Raw genomic sequence first — 20,227 nt, 5'->3', positions numbered from 1 at the left:
TGTTGTTAAATTGTATAAATTTATAAACAAATCATGAACAAAAGAGAAGAAAATATCTCAATTATTAAATATTGAATATTGTCTCTGTATCAGTACATCCAGATAAAACGCTGCCCAATGGTCACATCAAGACTTATAATACTAGGAGAAAGACAGCAGAAGTTGTTAATAGTGATGATGAAAGTACTAGTAGTCATAGTAACAACAGTGACAATGATGGAGAAAGTGGTTCATCTTCATCCTCATCAAGATCATCAAGATCATCAAGATCAGGGTCATCATCGTCATCGTCATCGTCGTCATCATCATCATCAGGTTCATCATCATCTGGTTCATCGTCAAGTTCTTCGTCAGATGAATCCTCATCAGGAAGTGGTTCAGAGAGTGACAATTCAGATGGTGATAACAGAACAAGGAGGAAAAACAGACGAGTTACAAAGAAAAAGAACAACCGAAGCTCAAGAAAGAATGATGATAATAGAAGACAGTCAAGAAAAAGAATAGTTTCCAGTGAGTTTGAGGAGGAGACACACTCGTCTCGTAGAACGTCAATGCGAACACGTAATCAGGGAAGACGAACAGTTTGTTATCAAGGCCAAGATTCTGAGGAGAGTGACAATCAATCAGAAAGGAGCTTTGATAGCAATTTAAGAGATGAAGCAACTGTCAGTATGTCAAGTCGTGGACGAATACGTCGACTCACGGAACGAGCAAAAGCAAATCTACTTGGATGATAAATGTTACCCTCCCATTTCTCAAATGATCTGATCCACAAACATTATAAAAGCAGGAGGGTCAGTGCACTCAACAGAACAGATGGGGAGAGAGGCTTTTGATAAATAAACTTTATTAAAGTACTTGCTTTGAAATACAAAAAAGCTAAAAATGATAACTTATTAAAATTGTATTTTTTCATGAAAATGTGTAAAAGTAAAAAAATTGTGCACTCTTTTACTGTATGGTATCTTTCTAAAACAGCCTATGCAAATTTTCTAAGCTTACGCTGTTTGTATCAAACTGTTTGTGATTTCCAGGACTTTATCGCTATTTTACTTTAGCTGTATCTTCATGTACATTTGGCAGGGAACAGCTAAGACATCAACATCATTCCATACAACTCGTTGATTTATTAAATCGTTATGCTCAGGGCTAGCTTTACTATATTGTATTGCCTTCCTCGTTATTTGTTTTCTCATTATTTTGTGTACAGATTAATTGAAATGTCTGTGTATATATTTGTACTTCAGGTGTTTTGTTTTTTCTTTTAAAAATGGTGAAGTCTTGAAAATATTTTGGTTTGTTATTTAATTGTGTACAGTGTCATAATTTGGAGGGTGTATCAACTATTTCAGTCACTGCATCTCATCACCTTGTTAAACTGCATGTTTTTAGGGGTACCTTCCTCCTCATAGCTAGGAAATTACTAATGATATACATGTCTACAATGTCCATAGATTACACCAGAGGGGCTATTATGTTAGGTTCCGTCTGTCTGTCCATGCACTCTCATGTCTCAGACATGTATCTGCCTATTTCAACCAAATGTGGCACAAAGGTAACATACTATCTAGGACACATACACATCACTTAATTTCATGACCTTGACCTTCATAACAAAATGGCAGCCATATTTTGCCCCACATCTCCAAAAGTTCAATACATACGGACACCATTCAAGTGTATATCCCACATTATCAATATTGCGCTTTCTAGTGAGGCCTTAACCTTTGACCTTGACCAATATTTTCATGGTCAAATAGCCAAAATTTGTCATCCTACTGTAACTCAAGAAGTTGAATACACAGACACAATTCAAATATCTACACCCATATTATCAGAACTAAGTTTTCTTTTTATACACTGAATGTTGACTGCTATATTAGGGTGAAACATTGAGACAGTAATTTACCACTTTACCACACACTGTTGAAAATAATAAGTCTCACCTACACTATAACATACAAACTTGCATTTAACTTGATTGTGTTGTAAAAGCTACCATTTATATAGTCTCGGTTACCCAGACTCTCATTGCTTAGGGCATCACTTCCCAGTGAGAGGCTGGGAAAATACATTGTCAGTGATTGTTACCATGGATACGTTGGGTTGACACACCACTTATACCATCTTAGTTATCAGTTTGCTACCCTTGGTGTTTAGTGTTCACATCTACTGTACTTTTACCATCAATTCCAGATTTCACCATTTAAGATATTGGTTATTTGTCAACGTTGAGGGCAGTCATCAGGTGTGACAAAATACACATAATTTGACATTGTCATTTGTCTACAGTTAGGGCAGATTTACAACTTTACAGTGATATTTCTTTTTATGTTTCCATGGACACTTCATATCAGCCACAGGTAGTGACATCTATAGACCTGCACAAAAGGCTAACTACTATTGCATAGACTCTTCCTTCAAATGAAACCAAAGATAACGTAAATTCACTACAATTCACTTATTCTACACAATAAGTTCTGTACAGTTCTTTTTCACATGCTTTGTGACAAATGCAATATTATATATCAGATTTTTCTTGCATCCTTTTACCTTTTTTTCAATAAATATCAATATGAAATTGTATCCATTTGTGTGTGTGTGTGTGTGTGTGTGTGTGTGTCTGTAATTTTGAGTGCCTTTGATGAGTATTGTAACTTGCTGACATAATCCTTGTGGTAATTGTTATTTTAATGTGTGTATGTTGGTTGTAGCACAACTCAACTTGAGGTCTGAATACATGCAATTAGTGGTGTGTTTTTTTTTGTTTTTTTTTTGGGGGGGGTCACTTTGGTTGTGGTCATCGGAGCTGGAAGGGGGTCAGTTTGATAAAACCTATGTCGAACAAACACTGCCCCCCCCCCCCCCCCCAACAGTCAGTTAAATTACCACTCCCTAAACTTAGTCCTGCTTGCAGACATAGTAATAATATGGGAAAGTCTTGAGAAGTCATACCAATAGGAATACTTTGTTGGCATAGAAAAGGGAGTAAACACAACTCCACAGTGATTTAATAGTCTAAGAGTTTTAATTAAAACACCACATGTAGAAAGTTCTTAATTAACTAATGCTGCATAATGTGAGATTCAACCATGTTAAAATCTTTGTTTTACCAAAGTTACAGATTTGAACACTATCACATAGTATCAGTACCTCATTGTGACTAATTCTGTTCCAAAGTCACAGATTTGAACACTATCAGTACCCCATATTGTGACTAATTCAATTCCAAAGTCACAGATTTGAACACTATCAGTACCCCATATTGTGACTAATTCAATTCCAAAGTCACAGATTTGAACACTATCAGTACCCCATATTGTGACTAATTCTGTTCCAAAGTCACAGATCTGAACACTATCACTGTCAGTACCCCATATTGTGACTAATTCTGTTCCAAAGTCACAGATCTGAACACTATCAGTACCCCATATTGTGACTAATTCAATTCCAAAGTCACAGATCTGAACACTATCAGTACCCCATATTGTGACTAATTCAATTCCAAAGTCACAGATCTGAACACTATCAGTACCCCATATTGTGACTAATTCTGTTCCAAAGTCACAGATCTGAACACTATCAGTACCCCATATTGTGACTAATTCAATTCCAAAGTCACAGATCTGAACACTATCGGTACCCATATTGTGACTAATTCAATTCCAAAGTCACAGATCTGAACACTATCAGTACCCCATATTGTGACTAATTCTGTTCCAAAGTCACAGATCTGAACACTATCAGTACCCCATATTGTGACTAATTCAATTCCAAAGTCACAGATCTGAACACTATCAGTACCCCATATTGTGACTAATTCAATTCCAAAGTCACAGATCTGAACACTATCAGTACCCCATATTGTGACTAATTCAATTCCAAAGTCACAGATCTGACCACTATCAGTACCCCATATTGTGACTAATTCTGTTCCAAAGTCACAGATCTGAACACTATCAGTACCCCATATTGTGACTAATTCAATTCCAAAGTCACAGATCTGAACACTATCAGTACCCCATATTGTGACTAATTCTGTTCCAAAGTCACAGATCTGAACACTATCAGTACCCCATATTGTGACTAATTCTGTTCCAAAGTCACAGATCTGAACACTATCAGTACCCCATATTGTGACTAATTCAATTCCAAAGTCACAGATCTGAACACTATCAGTACCCCATATTGTGACTAATTCAATTCCAAAGTCACAGATCTGAACACTATCAGTACCCCATATTGTGACTAATTCAATTCCAAAGTCACAGATCTGAACACTATCAGTACCCCATATTGTGACTAATTCAATTCCAAAGTCACAAATCTGAACACTATCAGTACCCCATATTGTGACTAATTCAATTCCAAACTTATCAGACTTAAGTGCACAGATTGTAACCACACCCATTTACTTTCCACTTTTTCCAACGTCAAAGAGAGTCATTATTTTCCATATGCCATGTGCAAATAGTGGGAATATATTAGATACATGCAGTAGACTATCTTCACACTGTTGTTGTCCATCCTTCACTAGTGACTCTGGCAATGATCCTAAACCTTTCTTAGTCTTTGTCAGATTTGTAAGTATTTCTTCAAGAATGAAGATGAAGTAGTAACAGTTGCCAAAATGACAAGGTTCCCAGTCACTCTCTTCATTGTCTTGGCAGAAACTCCTCAGTTTACATGAACATTTGTTGACCTTTGACATGGTGGATTTTATGATAGAATGTTGTAAAGTGCCATCTTGTGAAAGCCTGATAACCATTTTGCTTAGTCCCTCTAAATAGTTTGCCTACAAAAACAAACAGATTGGAGGCAACTATGACAACTAAACATGATAGCAACATACATCCATGAATCACTTAGTGATACCTTTCAATTCGCCATAAAACTTGGCAGGTGAGTGAATCATAAACATTTAGTATTTATTAATTATATATTTATTCCTACTCAAAGGTTATGGGTACGGGTATGTTATACATTATGTGACAAATATATAATGCACACATTGATGTCTTTCTGTGTTGAAAGCAGTGACAAATCCATTATAGCCACTAGGCTTATATAATAATTTATAATTGCTAATTGCAGCAGTTACTTGATAGAGCAGAAGTAGAATCCCAGAGTGAAATTCTACTAGTTTGTGGTATTGATGTGAACTATGGTTTCAACTGAACATCTTTTATGTTAGGTAGTTGATTGGTATCCACCACTATTTCCAACCTACTAATTTGTGGAATACATAATTTTGTTGTTGTTGGCATGGCCATGGTTGCCACTAGAACATATTCTAAGTTGTTACTTTTCAGCTTAAAAGTGACAGATTAGATTCAACATCTATTCTCTTTCATATTTAAATATATTTGTGTTGACTTCAATACAAATTATTACATTAGGCACATGAAAAGGTTGACGTTTATTCTGGGCCTTACTGATCTAATAATTTTTTCGTGAAGAACCTCCAAACAGAAATGTTTGGCCACACCCAGTTTTTGAGTTTAGGCTGTTCATATACATTCATACATACACCCTAAACACATACAGAGACAAATCCCTCACTTTACATCAATTATGACACTGGTAATCCAGTCTTTGGTTTACTGAGGTAGATGCAAAACTAAATCTATTGTTCTTCAATGTGGTAGATTACACAAGTGGGTGATAGTGGTTCCTCTGTTGTGCAATTCTAATCACCCTGTGATCAAGATAGTGTAAACATTAGAAGTCCCAAAACAACATTTCAAGTTTATAGAACTCTGAATAAACTAGTTTTTAGAGATGCCTCCCTACTGAGACTATAATTAAACCAACATCCATTCAATAGCTTATCGCTGTTGTATCAACATGTTGTGACAATAGTTTTAGTGTGTGCCTATCTTAGAAACCAAAGGCTCAATTACCAGAGAAATAATATATGCTGAAAAACAACACCATAGGAAAATTTAAATGTTTGAGTAAATACAAATTACACATTTAAAATGAATACATGCATAATGGTAAATAGTTTTACCCTGCACTACAAAATCCTGGCTGTTGAAAAACACATAATAATGTAATGCAAAAGTTTTTTAATGGTTTCTAAAATTTGTATTTAGTGGTTGCGTGCTTTGTGTATAATGTCTATTTTTTATAGATTTTTTCCATTCTCACCCAAATATATGTGCATGGTATTGTCATCTAAACATTCAAGTGTCTGTGTGAGATAGTGTCAAGTTGAATGCTATACTCTTATCTATCCATTTTACATCATTCTGTGATAGATGGCATCTATGCTATACTCTTGTCTATCCATTATACATTATTCTATGATAGATGGCATCTATGCTAAACTCTTGTCTATCCATTATACATTATTCTATGATAGATGGTGTCTATGCTATACTCTAATCTATCCATTATACATCATTCTGTGATAGATGGCATCTATGTTATACTCTTGTCTATCCATTATACATCATTCTGTGATAGATGGCATCTATGCTATACTCTTGTCTATCCATTATACATTATTCTATGATAGATGGTGTCTATGCTATACTCTAATCTATCCATTATACATCATTCTGTGATAGATGGCATCTATGTTATACTCTTGTCTATCCATTATACATTATTCTATGATAGATGGCATCTATGCTATACTCTTGTCTATCCATTATACATTATTGTATGATAGATGGTGTCTATGGTATACTTACATTATCAATCTTGTGATTGAGATAGATACAATCCAGGATATCTTCCACAAGGTCTATTACACTTTGACATATTTCTCTGTAAAACTTGTCAACTAAATCCCATTCCATTACCATGACAATTGTATCCACGGCAAACTTCATTTTATTGATAGAAATCTGGCAACCAAGTTCCTTACAAGATGTATGCATTACTTTAACACAATGTATAATGCTGTCTCTGGTAGTCAATCCCACCTGACATACATCCAACATAGGTAAATCTTTTAGCTTGGACTGTAAACTAAATATACTATGTAAGAACTGGCTGTGGTTGGACACTATTTCATGTAGACAATCAGATTGAACACATTCCAAGGAGCTTGGTGGTGTTGGAAATACCGACACTGGACCTGATACATTGTCATCTCCATTTAGTAAATCTACAGATACAACAAATACAATAGTAGCAATAATAATTTCTGAAATGACTATACTCAAAGTCACACAAGCATCTTCTCTAAAAATCATGAAAGACTGCAGAACTTTATTGTAAGTTACATGTTTCCAAGGAGATAATTCTTTCTAAATAATATGCCCTCTTGCGACGATTTAACAACGTGAATTTAGACTATCCTAATTTGGTACAGCAATGAAAGGAAATAGTCGAATGTAGAATTGGTGTAATTGATTTTTCTGGGTCCTGCATGCATCTAAGAAAACCAGCCTTGCCTTTAGTCAATTTTCTTAATAGTTTATGTACCTGCCATTACCACATATATAAATATATATACATACTTACAGTTAGGATCTCTGTCATTACCACCACACAACTTTGCTTTAACCAGTTCCTGTCTAGAATAAAGTAATTCTCTTTCATATCTCTCTGCTTTCTTTTTCCAGGATTCTTCTTGACTTATTATTTGCTGGGCTACATGTTTAGCATATTGTTCACCAGACATGTTACCTGGTTTTAATCTGATTAGGGTCATTGCCACAGCAAGCTTCAACTTTTGTAAAAACCATTGGTCCCTAATATCTGTGAAATATCACCAAGAATTGGTTTACTGTCAAGTTCACTAACAAAAATAAAAAAAAAACACATCAGCAATCTCATGCACATGACAGATAATTGTAATTGCACCATTTGTACAGTCATGTTGTTGCAACTTTATACAAATTTTTACTAGTTTGGGAACTGCATTATGTAATAGTGTAATCATGATATATCTTCTTTATTACCTACTTATTAAATTTACATTTGTAGATAAAATAAATAATATATTTTTGAGGTAGGTAAAAGGAGACCAGAAAATAGCTACTTGCTAATCAAGTCTGTCTCCTTAGACACTGTAAATAACATTTATAATAAATACATGACAAAATATAAAGAGGGCAATGAAAACAAAACTATAAAATATCTATGAAAATATGTACATTATACATCAACATGGGTTGTAGTATATTCATATCAGGTGAAGAAAATCTTTTAGTGATTTACGAAAAACATTCCTTGATGATTTGGATAGTGTAACTTGTAAGACTGGAAGTCCTAACTGCATACACTGCATTATGTAAGGGACCGATCAGTTTCTTTGGCCTGGGAGGGTGGGGGGCAGTGGATTTGTAGGGGGGTCACTCTGTTTTTGAAATTGGCAGTGGGGGGGGGGGGGGGGTCATGCTGTTTTGAAAATTGTGGATGGGGGGGGGGGGGTCATGTGTTTTGGAATGTGATGGAAGAAAAAAAACCTTTTATGCAACAATGGCATATAGCTTTGTCTGAAATGTGGTACACATAATGTTTGTTCTTGTCTCTGTTTCTTATATAAATTCTTTAATATTACTTATTTAGTTCAACCATAACTACATATACATATACATATACATATACAGGTATTACCTAGCTACCACACTAGTTACAGAACATGTTATGTAAATGCTTGGCTGTTTCACAATCATATGCTTCACTTATATACATGTATATTGCACTTTGGGGCAAAAGTGAACTTCAAGGTTTCGTAATGGTAATCTTCATACTAGGTAGTTTATAAAAGAAGTTAATCTAAATTGTTCTACTCGTCAGTATGAACTTGTCAGAAGGGATTAATACACTTTCTATTTTGGACACTACATGTTATTGACACTACAAATCACCACATCTCATCAGATTCCAGTTTCTATGATAGACTAGGTATGACCACCTAAAGTTCTCTAACATACCGGTGACTTTACTATACATGCAATATTAATGCCTCTATACCAAGTGTTATATATTGGGCCCATTTTTGTGTGACATGGGAAACTCATTTAAAACTTACATTTACATTAGCTATTCGAAGCTTGGGAATATTACCTCAAAGGCTATGAATAACCTAAACCCTAGGACTCCCCCCCCATAAGAGATGTACATATTCCCTTCTTAAAGCTTTCCCCCTACCTTTCACTGTCACATGCTATGAAACTCCTTTTGGAATATATTACACTGTGTAGTCAATAATTATAATTATGATAGTGCTCACCCGGGATCTTATAAAGTATAGATGCAAGACAGTCAAGCAGTCCATGCATACTGAGTCGCGTGAATATTATATATGGGGGGGGGGGGGGGGGGTCATCATGTTTTAGAATTAAGTGATGGGGGGGGGGTGGTCAGTCTGTTTTTGGTTTTACAGATAGGGGGAGGGGTCAATGACTTTTTGTCGGCCCGATTTAAGACCCCCCCCCAGGGTGGAGAAACTGACCAGTCCCTAATAGTGTAATCATGATAGTGTAACTTGTAAAACCTGGAAGTCCCAACCATGTACACTGCATTGTAAGTGCCAAGAGCATGCATTGAAGTTCAGACCACCAAACATCAACAAAATGTTTTTTGTTTGAGGTAATTTTATATTTTAATTTTATATATCTTTGTTTGTTAATCTTTCATATACACAGACACCATTTCCATGCACTGTTCTCCACATGGAACGCCCACCTGTTGCAAGATTACGTACACAGGAAAACAAACAAAAAAGGACAAACTAGGACAAAAAGTTACAGAGGCACAGTGTACTTTAAAAGATATCCAACTACATTACGATGGGTTTGGATCTGATCTTATGGATAGGGGTAGATTGTTAATGTTCCATAGTATAGAATTAGAACAGTGAATTGCCCGTTTCCCATATTCAGTAGGGATGTAATCAGAAACGTCACTCTTCTAAGTTCTATGAGTAGAATTAAACCACTTGTCCATTCATTATATTAACACATCACAGCAATAGATTCACTTTGTGTGTTCGGATTGTTGGTGGGGATAGAAGTAAGGTATTGCCGGGAGGCTAGGCTCCCGGGCTAGTCACTGTACTGTCAGCCTGATGATGTCACGTTTTTCTTTCTATCAAATTCATGTCATGTCACGAGAAGTGATGACTGAAATCAGAAGAACAAGAAACTACTATAAAGTATATACTTATCGGCTGAGAAAAAATTGCAAATATCATTATCACCTAAATATCCTGACGATGATCTTTGCGCCATTTCACAAATATTTCAACCGAGTAGTGATATTTCGTCTGCTCGTAACTTTAGCAAACCCAGATCAAACCTGCAAAACTGCAAACAGCGCCGCCGCCAGTTGGTCTCGCAATTCAATCTCGCAATCAATTCTCCCAATATACGTGATTTCACTCCAGTCCAAACATGGCGGTTTGTGCGAACGCGATCAGTGTATGATTTCTGCACAGATCTGATAATTTGGCGATTTCTGCAACGGGAGGACACCAATAGGTAAGTTAGATATTATTACCACTAGATTGCTCTTCTCCACACTTCCAAGTGAGGTTTCCGATAATTTCGATGTCTCAGCTGAGTGAAGTAGGCGGGGCAGAGAGTCACTACCTGTTCTTATGTACACGACTACTGTCAAGTGACAGTGTATACATTCTACCTTCTGTATTGTTGGCCCCCGGGGTTTATACACTTCACAATTTCTTAGCACGGTGACATAACAATTTTGTCTTTGCTGCCGTCATTTGCAGTTGAATTTTTTGTTTTCTTTCAAGGGGAATTTACGCCCACTGTATACTTTTAACTTGCTGAAATATTGATGAGATTATTGCAGTGCTTTTCTGATTGTTTTATTTGGGTTCTTTTGGCCCCCTGCATGCATCGATCAGTTCAGCTGGGTTTGCATTTGCAAGTACATGAAGTAATTATTCCAGTGATGCTGTCATACACAGTCTTATATTCATAAAATCATATACAATTGATCAACGTTCTAAATCGACTGAAACGTTCATTTGATTCTTTCCACACGTCGTTACCTTATGATGTATAAAACATGACAGATCCCCAAAAATTAATATTAAACCAATATCTCAGAGAATTAATTCTGTTTCGTGTTAAAATTAACAAAAACCTCTGGTATCACATATCTGTTTGGTCGATTTACAATAATGTCTTGAGGCCAAACATTTATTTGTTATTTGCAATGATTGACTATGAATAAAAATGAAACCAATTCTGACCAAGTAAAATGTAATCATTTATTGGGAAGGTTTGAAGAGTCATTCAGATCATGACTGTAAATAAGTAAAGTATAATCAAGTAGTTTAGAGATAATGGTGATATCAAAAGTAAACAACAGATAACAGATTGACAACAGATTTTTAGATATTTATCGTCACATGCTGGAAAGGCACAATGTACGGATTAATTATTTTGTTTTCAATAGTAGCAGGGCATGAGATTATTTTATATTCAATAGTAGCAGGGCATGAGATTATTTTATATTCAATAGTAGCAGGGCATGAGATTATTTTATATTCAATAGTAGCAGGGCATGAGATTATTTTATATTCAATAGTAGCAGGGCATGAGATTATTTTATATTCAATAGTAGCAGGGCATGAAATTATTTTATATTCAATAAAAAATGGCCAAATTTTTTTGTGTTTTCCTTTCTAGAGCAAAATAAAAGAAATGATGAGAAATTAAAGTATTGTTATGTAACTATGCTAATTAGTTATTTGAACCAGGTCACTTTACCATATCTGTCTATTATTTAGTTATGTAACTATGCTAATTAGTTATTTGTACCTGGTCACTTTACCATATCTGTCTAATTAGTTATTTGTACCTGGTCATTTTACCATATCTGTCTAATTAGTTATTTGTACCAGGTCACTTTACCATATCTGTCTAATTAGTTATTTGTACCAGGTCACTTTACCATATCAGGTATCTGTAAATTACAATGGCCTATCTCAGTAACAGTAAAACAGGTATCTGTAAATTACAATGGCCTATCTCAGTAACAGTAACACAGGTATCTGTATATTACAATGGCCTATCTCAGTAACAGTAAAACAGGTATCTGTAAATTACAATGGCCTATCTCAGTAACAGTAACACAGGTATCTGTAAATTACAATGGCCTATCTCAGTAACAGTAACACAGGTATCCAGTGTGTGAACTTAAGGGAAAATGACTACTGGTGGTCATAAGGACTGACATGTAGCAAATGCTGCTGGTCCTTAAGGAAAACTGCTGATCCATACTCAATGCAGTTCATTTTCACGACCTGTATCTACACCCCATCCCCATTTACAGATTAAATGATTTTGAACTTTAATATGATACAGCATATCTTTAGATATAAAAGTAAAAGAGAATACAACGAATTGTTCACTATCCACTATTATTTCATAAAATTTCCACTCACAGAGTCAAAAAATAACTTGGAAGTAAATTTTGGATTTCGAACCAAGTAATTTTTTACTCTGTGAGTAGAGATTTTCATTTGTAACTATGAACCCAGAGACTATGAATATTCATTCTCCATAATCTGTTCCTATAGACTACAGTGGTCTGAGACTGAATGTATTCATTCCACCAGAGAAATACAGATCCATAGATTGTAGATAATGTGGGTGAATGAATCAATAAATCTACATTATCTGCGATCTCTAAGAGATCACAGTCCTCTCCTTCCTCTCTGTACTAAATTCTGAATCACATAATCCAAAGTCAGATTCATCGTCTGTGGCAACAGCTGATGATGTAGCTTTCCAACTCTTAGCGAACGTAGACCCACAAATTCATCATAGCAGAAAGTTTTATCGCATAACTATCCCTCTTGAAAACTGTGTATTTGCTTTATTTCAATTTCCATCCACACAGTGACACGGAGCGGTTTCGTCTTCCTTCAGTCTTTACAAATATGTAATGAAGCCCCCCATAAAGCCCTATCCGTATACCCTACCGTGGTGTATTGAGTATCGTCTCTGACTGTTTGTGTAAGAAATCTGACCATGATGAAGAGAACTATGGCTAAACATGTCTTACAGTGCGAGTTTTTTTTGACGTGGGAATGTGATATGGTAACTGTACTGTAATGTGTCATCCACTATGTACCCGTGTTTGGCATGATGCAGTAATTTTCCAGATACAACAATGGCAACAAAAATGCGACATTTCTAAGTCTACACGTTGATAACAACATGACAGGACATACATTATCATATGCATCAAATTGAAAGCAATCAGACTACGCATTTCTTTTTACTGTTTTTACAAAAAAAAAAAACCCTATCGTACTGAAGATATTTTACGAAATGTACCTGCCTTTTTTATTAGTTAAAACGCCATTTTCGTATGTTTCCGTCAGTTTGTTTTGATCGTGGCAACAGACATGGGGAACTCCGGTAAATTGATCGGGAAACCTGCTAACATTTGCCGGCTTTAATACCAGCCTTTAAAAAAACAGTGTATGTTTCGTCTTCTTTTTCGGAAGCTCATTGCCACCTTCTAAATATCGCCACATACTTTATGAATGCAACGTGGAACTGTCTCAAACACGTTAAAAGTTCCATACACTTCGAGCAATAAACTTTACAACAATGATTAAATGATTACGATATCATGGCGGGAAAAGACGTATGCGCTGAATGAGTAAAATGAATATGAATGTCTCAGACGTTCTGATTAGACGCTGTATGCTACGTCATGTAGACATGATATCAACATTGGCAACAACACGTTGCGAGCTAGCTGTGTGTCGCTTGACTTGAACGAGATGTCGAGAGTAAAATAGGTAACACAAGATCAGGTTCATGTGGGTGAAATTGGATATATGTTTGAAAAAATGTTATTATTTACTCCAAATTTCAATCGGTCATAAGGACCGATACGTTGTTGTAATTCTGAAAAACTGTCGGTCCGAACGGAAATCTGTTGGTCTCGGGCCGAAGGACCGGCGTTAATTTCGCACGCTGCAGGTATCTGTAAATTACAATGGCCTATCTCAGTAACAGTAACACAGGTATCTGTAAATTACAATGGCCTATCTTAGTAACAGTAAAACAGGTATCTGTAAATTACAATGGCCTATCTCAGTAACAGTAACACAGGTATCTGTATATTACAATGGCCTATCTCAGTAACAGTAAAACAGGTATCTGTAAATTACAATGGCCTATCTCAGTAACAGTAAAACAGGTATCTGTAAATTACAATGGCCTATCTCAGTAACAGTAAAACAGGTATCTGTAAATTACAATGGCCTATCTTAGTAACAGTAACACAGGTATCTGTAAATTACAATGGCCTATCTCAGTAACAGTAACACAGGTATCTGTAAATTACAATGGCCTATCTTAGTAACAGTAAAACAGGTATCTGTAAATTACAATGGCCTATCTCAGTAACAGTAACACAGGTATCTGTAAATTACAATGGCCTATCTCAGTAACAGTAACACAGGTATCTGTAAATTACAATGGCCTATCTTAGTAACAGTAAAACAGGTATCTGTAAATTACAATGGCCTATCTCAGTAACAGTAAAACAGGTATCTGTAAATTACAATGGCCTATCTCAGTAACAGTAAAACAGGTATCTGTAAATTACAATGGCCTATCTTAGTAACAGAAAAACAGGTATCTGTATACAATGACCTATCTCTGTAAGTGTATGTCATGAATATTTTCCTTTCATTTTGTCAGCCATTTTTACTTTGGAAGGAAAGTATAGAAAGATGATTCAGTGAGAACTTGAGTAAACAAGTCAGGTTCATGTGTTACCTCACACTTTAAAAAGCAGTTCAATCATATCTATGCAAAACACTATTTGAAAACAGCAAGAGAATTCGTTATTAGTTAGTTTGCCTCCACGTTTTCCCTACTTCTGTTATTCTTTCCCATTCCATGTAGTTAAACACCTTTTGCTTATCCCACCACTTTCTTGAATCACTGTATGGACCCCACTGGAAACAAGTCTTTGACTTTGCGGGTTATCCAAGTAATTCAACAATTTATACCAGTTTTTATTTGTATATCTGTACTGTCAATCCTGTTGTTTTACTGAAATAAACTAACTAACTAGAACTACGTGTACTGTATCTCAAAGGTCATGACCTTACACTTACATTTGTACTATCACAAAAGGTCATGACCCCATACTTGTTTGCAAACAGTCATCAGGTTGACCATTGTCATGTAAGGTCATTATTTACAGTTAAACTTGATTATACCCCAACACTTATAGGAACAATAAAATAATTGTGTGTATATTGCATAGATAACAAAAGGGCTGGATCAGCATGTAGATACACTAAAAAACAAACCCACATAAACTGTACAGTTGTGCTACAATGCCAATAGTGATATTTCTACTTTGTACCTGGTTAGTAAAAGAAAAGATAAAATGTATAGATAGATAAATGAGAATAGTTTTCTGTAAACGTTCCAGTTTATGATTTAGTATAGATTGGTTTCTGAGACTTCAGTACATTCTGTATGTCAGACATATATGTATGAAATGTATTAAAAGTATCAGTTAAATATAAAACCCACTTTATACTATATACATGTACATAATTGTTACAATGTAAATAGCACTGTTATTATATGTTCATCTACTTGTATTAACAATACTATATTGATATAAATATTGTGACATCTGGTCAAAAACAGCTTCCACATATACTGCCATATTTTCTATATTGCCAATACACATACAATGTGTGTGTGTGTGTGTGTAGCTGGTCATAATTGAAGATATTAATATCACCTTACATTTCAAGAACCAACCTGCAAAAATGCTTAATGATACTTGTCAGCTGTAAAATGAATTGTTCAAACCAATTGAATATTTAAAGGTCTTTTCATTCATGGTAGGTATGAATGGGTTTTATATTTTTAGGTTTATCATATTGAAGTTAGGAGTGCAGGTATATTTTTGGGATATTTTGCTGCCTTGTTTCTGTACATCAATTTTAGGACTGTACGTCATGATATACATGTACGGCTGTGGACGAATCGGGTTGCTTAACATAATGCCAATTTATAGTTATCATGTTTAGTCTAACAGGCAGGGGGATTGGGTGTAGATCCAGCAAGCGAGTCAACTACTTATTTAATACATGAGGTTTTTGTGAGGGGACATGTCATTTTAAAACTGACGCACGACAAACATAATTCCTTAGTGGTGGGGGGGGGGGGAGATTTTCGTTTTTGCATGCATCAAAATCACTACAAGGATATTTAATTCATACTAAAATGGAATCAAAAGAGGCAATGCTATTTTTCTACTCTTGGAAAAATGACAGTCAGAAACATACACGGAGAGAGATGCATGTTGTTCTAAAATAACTGTATGGCCAAGTAACCCAGCTGGCCAGGGAGTGATGTACAATTAATGAATGACAAAAACAACCACTTGAATGCTGCGAAATATGGTTTTATTATTCATCCACACCTAAACTGAAGTTCCTGAATTCAAGAGACCTTTTTTCCGTTTGTTCGGTCATCACAACTATAAATGATGGTACATGACGAATGCACATGTCAACCAATTTCTTGCAACTAGGATGATAAGCGTACAACCCAAGCAAGACATTACTGATTACACTTAATGTAGACATTACCTCATTTACTTGTACGACAACTCTTGGTTTTTAAAACGTCCTATATAGCTTTACGTTTTAGGATTACCTAATGCCAAATTTAGACGGGTAGCTGTTTAGACTTGATGCGATTCATCGTACACAAATATAAACACTGCACTCCACTACGTATATATATGTAGGTACTGTAACGTCATGTGAGCTTGTCAACGAAAGTTAACGAAGGCACAGTAGGTACGTGATCAGAGCCGATCGTTCAATCATAGTCGCAACTTGTAAAGGACCTTCATGATAAATGATTTGAATAGACTGTGGGGAGGATGTTGCCAAAATCCACCTACACGAAGGTACTAAGTTAGGCCATGTTAGGGTATAACGTGAAACTATTAAATACGAATGTAAATCTGGAAATTACTGATGAGATGTCACATATTTGACAGAATGTGACATGACCTATAAACTTGGACTAAATGGTCGTAGATAGCGTGGTATTGCGAACGTTTATTTTGGCAACTGAGAACTGGTAAATACAATTTCCAGTTGAAACTATGTTTTACAGAAACAATTAAATGTTTTACAATTTGAATTGCAATTAGAGTTTGTTGTGTTTATCGATGTCATGGAATATGATATACACATACATGCAGGACAGATTTATTGTGCATATCTTTGAAAATGAAACATCAATGTTTAGGATGTAAAGGGCTGTGTCATTTTAAAACTGACGCACAAGAAATGTAATTTCTTTGTTTTAGTTTAACCCCCTCAAAACGAAATGGGAAAATAAACGATTTTGATTAATATCAGCTATATTTTTACATTTGTAGTTAAAACCCAATATTTATTGCATAACTCTGAACTATAATTATATAGAGACTTTATTCAAACGCCTACCCTACATACATTTACATTTAAGCTTTTTAGTCCCCAATGGGCACCGCCAGGTGGAGACTTACATATGTACATGTAAATGTTTGGTTCTGTTTGTGCCTCCATCCATCCGTTTGTCCATCCGCCTGCCCACCCGTGCATTTGTGAGTTCATCCTCATATCTCTGGCATGCACCAACTGATTTCAACCAAACCTGGCATAAAGGTAACATACCATGTGAGACATACATGTATGCACACCACTTTGTTTTACGACTGAATTAGATATGGCTGAATGGCGGCCATATTTGTTGTTAAATTTCACAATACATGATTGTACATGTATGCATCATAACTTTGGAGGTATAATATGTAGTGACTCCATTCAAGTGCCTCCACCCATATTATCAAATATGAGCTTTCTTTTAAGACCCTGACCTTTGACCTTGAAAGTCTTCTTCAAGGTCAAATAGACAAATTTGGGGTTTCTTTATAGCTTTTTGAATAAATATTTCAAATGATGATGATATTTTAATTATGTCTTAGTTTTTACTATGCGAGGCAAATGCATGTCACTTAATTTCACAACCTTGACCTGAATAGCAAAATGGTGGCCATGTTCATGCTGCACAAGCACATTTTGTCTGTTATCCCCAAAACTTTGATATATATGGACACCATTCAAGTGTTTACCCCTAACATTAATGATGAGATTTTTAATGAGACAGTGACCTTTCTTTTCATATCTTGACCTTTGCCTTTGATCTCCGTATTCAAGGTCACAATTAGCAAATTGGTTAATAAATTAAGTTTTGTATCTCCAGATATATGCATTTGCCATGAAACATACATGTACAAGTTGGGACTATGGGTTTGATTGAAGGTTTGTTATTAAGATTTCGACCTTGACCTTCAGTTTCAGTTATTAAAATCAAGTCATATCTTGCTTACAATTACATTCATAACAATCATGATATAGTATTTATTGGTTACCAATTTCATTTTTACCTTCCGTATATGTAAGAAAGGTTATAATTTAGGGATGAAAAGTCTCTGTCTGTCTGTTTGTCTGTCTGTCTGTCTGTCTGTCTGTCTGTCTGGCTGTCTCTCTGTCCGTCCGTCCATCTGCATCATCACTTACTCAAAAATGGCTGGCTCAATTCTAATGATGTTTGGTGCACATTCATTATGGCAATGGCTAGAACTGATTAGGTTTTGGTAAACATTCCGTTAATATTAAGAAAATATTTACATAATGGTTTTTCGTTAATTAGGGTATGGCTAGGTTATAATTTAGGGATGAAAAGTCTGTCTGTCTGTCTGTCTGTCTGTCTGTCTGTCTGTCTGTCTGTCTGTCTGTCTGTCTGTCTCTCCGTCTCTCTGTCCGTCCGTCCATCTGCATCATCACTTACTCAAAAATGGCTGGCTCAATTCTAATGATGTTTGGTGCACATTCATTATGGTAATGGCTAGAACTGATTAGGTTTTGGTAAACATTCCGTGAATATTAAGAAAATATTTACATAATGGTTTTTCGTTAATTAGGCTACGTTTTGTATATCTCAGATGCAATCTTTAAATTCAATCTAACTTGATACATACATTTTTTGTATGTTGATGACAGCAAAGGGCATGTGTCATATATTATGTATGATAATATAGCTTGTAGTTTTAATGACTGATTTGCATAATTAATGATTTTCAGTAATTTGGCTATATCTTAAGAATCCAGGCTTGAATTGGATATAATGTGGTACATACATGTACTTCAAACAAAACAAAGGCCACATGTCCTGAAAGGCTTGTTGATGTAGTTTTTACTTTGAAATAACTAGTTACATAATTAATGATTTTCAGTAATTAGGCTATATATAAAGAGTGCAACCTTCAAGTTCTACATAATTTGATACAAACATTCATGATACCAGGGTGCACATGTCGCATAAAGCTTAATAATATTGATGTAACACTTAGTTTTAATGGGTCATGTATAATTAATGATGTTCAGAAATTAGGCTATATCTTAATGCAAGCTGTAAACTCAACATAATTTGGTTCATACATTGATGATAACAAAGTCCATGCGTTATATAAAGTTTGATAACTTAGCTTTTAGTTTAATTACTCATTTGCATAATTAATGAGTTTTACCGGTAGTAATTAGCAAAATCTGAAAAATGCAAGTTTCAAATTCAATATAATTTGCTACATAAAAAACATGTACATCAACCGTAACAAAGTGTACAGCTTCTAGTAAGCTTTGTGATGTAGTTTTTAGTTTTAATGACTCATTTGCATAATTAATAATTTTCAGTAATTAGGCTATATCTTCAATGTCTTCAAATTCAATTAAATTTGGTACATATTTCAAACATAACTAATTGCATGTTCTGTTGCATTCCAACAATTATTGTGTGTAGGAACGAAAATCTAAAGTCTTTGTCGTTATGGAAGACATTCAGTTTCAATCTGGTAATCACTTTGTACTATTTAAAACAGGAGGAACATGAGATACACACAAACATAATTTTTGTTGCTCAAAATCCCAGACTGTGTATACCAAAGACAAACATGCAGAATAGTAAGTACACCATGCTGTTCATTCTATTTTCACCTCTCCTGCCACCAACCTCCCCAACAGAATGAATTGTACTTGTTTGGTCAAGCACATAACATATTCAGTGACATTGCAGTGGTGCAAACCTTAAAGGTTGTCTAGTATATCAGTAAAGTAAAGTTAAATTACATGCCAGGAGTAGAATATTGGTACATGTATAATTGTCATGTGGGATAG

At 35.2% G+C, this 20,227-nt stretch overlaps 3 protein-coding genes across 5 annotated transcripts in view; 2 read left to right on the top strand and 1 right to left on the bottom strand.

The window, feature by feature from the left end:
* Positions 1-2,542, top strand: part of LOC144433399 (bromodomain and WD repeat-containing protein 3-like) — a 48,244-nt gene extending 45,702 nt beyond the window's left edge. For 2 of the 3 annotated variants that reach the window (XM_078121705.1, XM_078121703.1), the window contains one exon: positions 94-2,542. In XM_078121705.1, coding sequence (XP_077977831.1) covers positions 94-734 — 641 coding nt within the window. In that variant the 3' untranslated portion in view covers positions 735-2,542. The remainder of the gene's footprint in view (positions 1-93) is intronic. The other variant, XM_078121704.1, reaches the window with a different exon arrangement.
* A 1,592-nt stretch (positions 2,543-4,134) lies between these two features.
* The window catches only part of LOC144432659 (meiosis-specific protein MEI4-like), a 35,829-nt gene continuing 19,736 nt past the window's right edge, over positions 4,135-20,227 (bottom strand). The window contains exons 4-6 of the mRNA XM_078120924.1: positions 7,480-7,716; positions 6,702-7,120; positions 4,135-4,795 (exon numbers count right to left, since the gene is read on the bottom strand). Of these exons, the coding sequence (XP_077977050.1) occupies positions 4,412-4,795; positions 6,702-7,120; positions 7,480-7,716 (1,040 nt within the window). The 3' untranslated portion in view covers positions 4,135-4,411. The remainder of the gene's footprint in view (positions 4,796-6,701; positions 7,121-7,479; positions 7,717-20,227) is intronic.
* The window catches only part of LOC144432913 (intermembrane lipid transfer protein VPS13A-like), a 164,026-nt gene continuing 154,158 nt past the window's right edge, over positions 10,360-20,227 (top strand). The window contains exon 1 of the mRNA XM_078121213.1: positions 10,360-10,445. The gene's annotated coding sequence lies outside the window, so the exon portion shown is untranslated. The remainder of the gene's footprint in view (positions 10,446-20,227) is intronic.

This window comes from Glandiceps talaboti, chromosome 3 (genome assembly GCF_964340395.1).
Source record: "Glandiceps talaboti chromosome 3, keGlaTala1.1, whole genome shotgun sequence".
In the NCBI taxonomy this organism is placed as follows: Eukaryota; Metazoa; Hemichordata; class Enteropneusta; family Spengelidae; genus Glandiceps; species Glandiceps talaboti.
The sequence above is the reverse complement of the archived record's forward strand: the minus strand, read 5'-3'. Positions and strand labels throughout refer to the sequence as shown.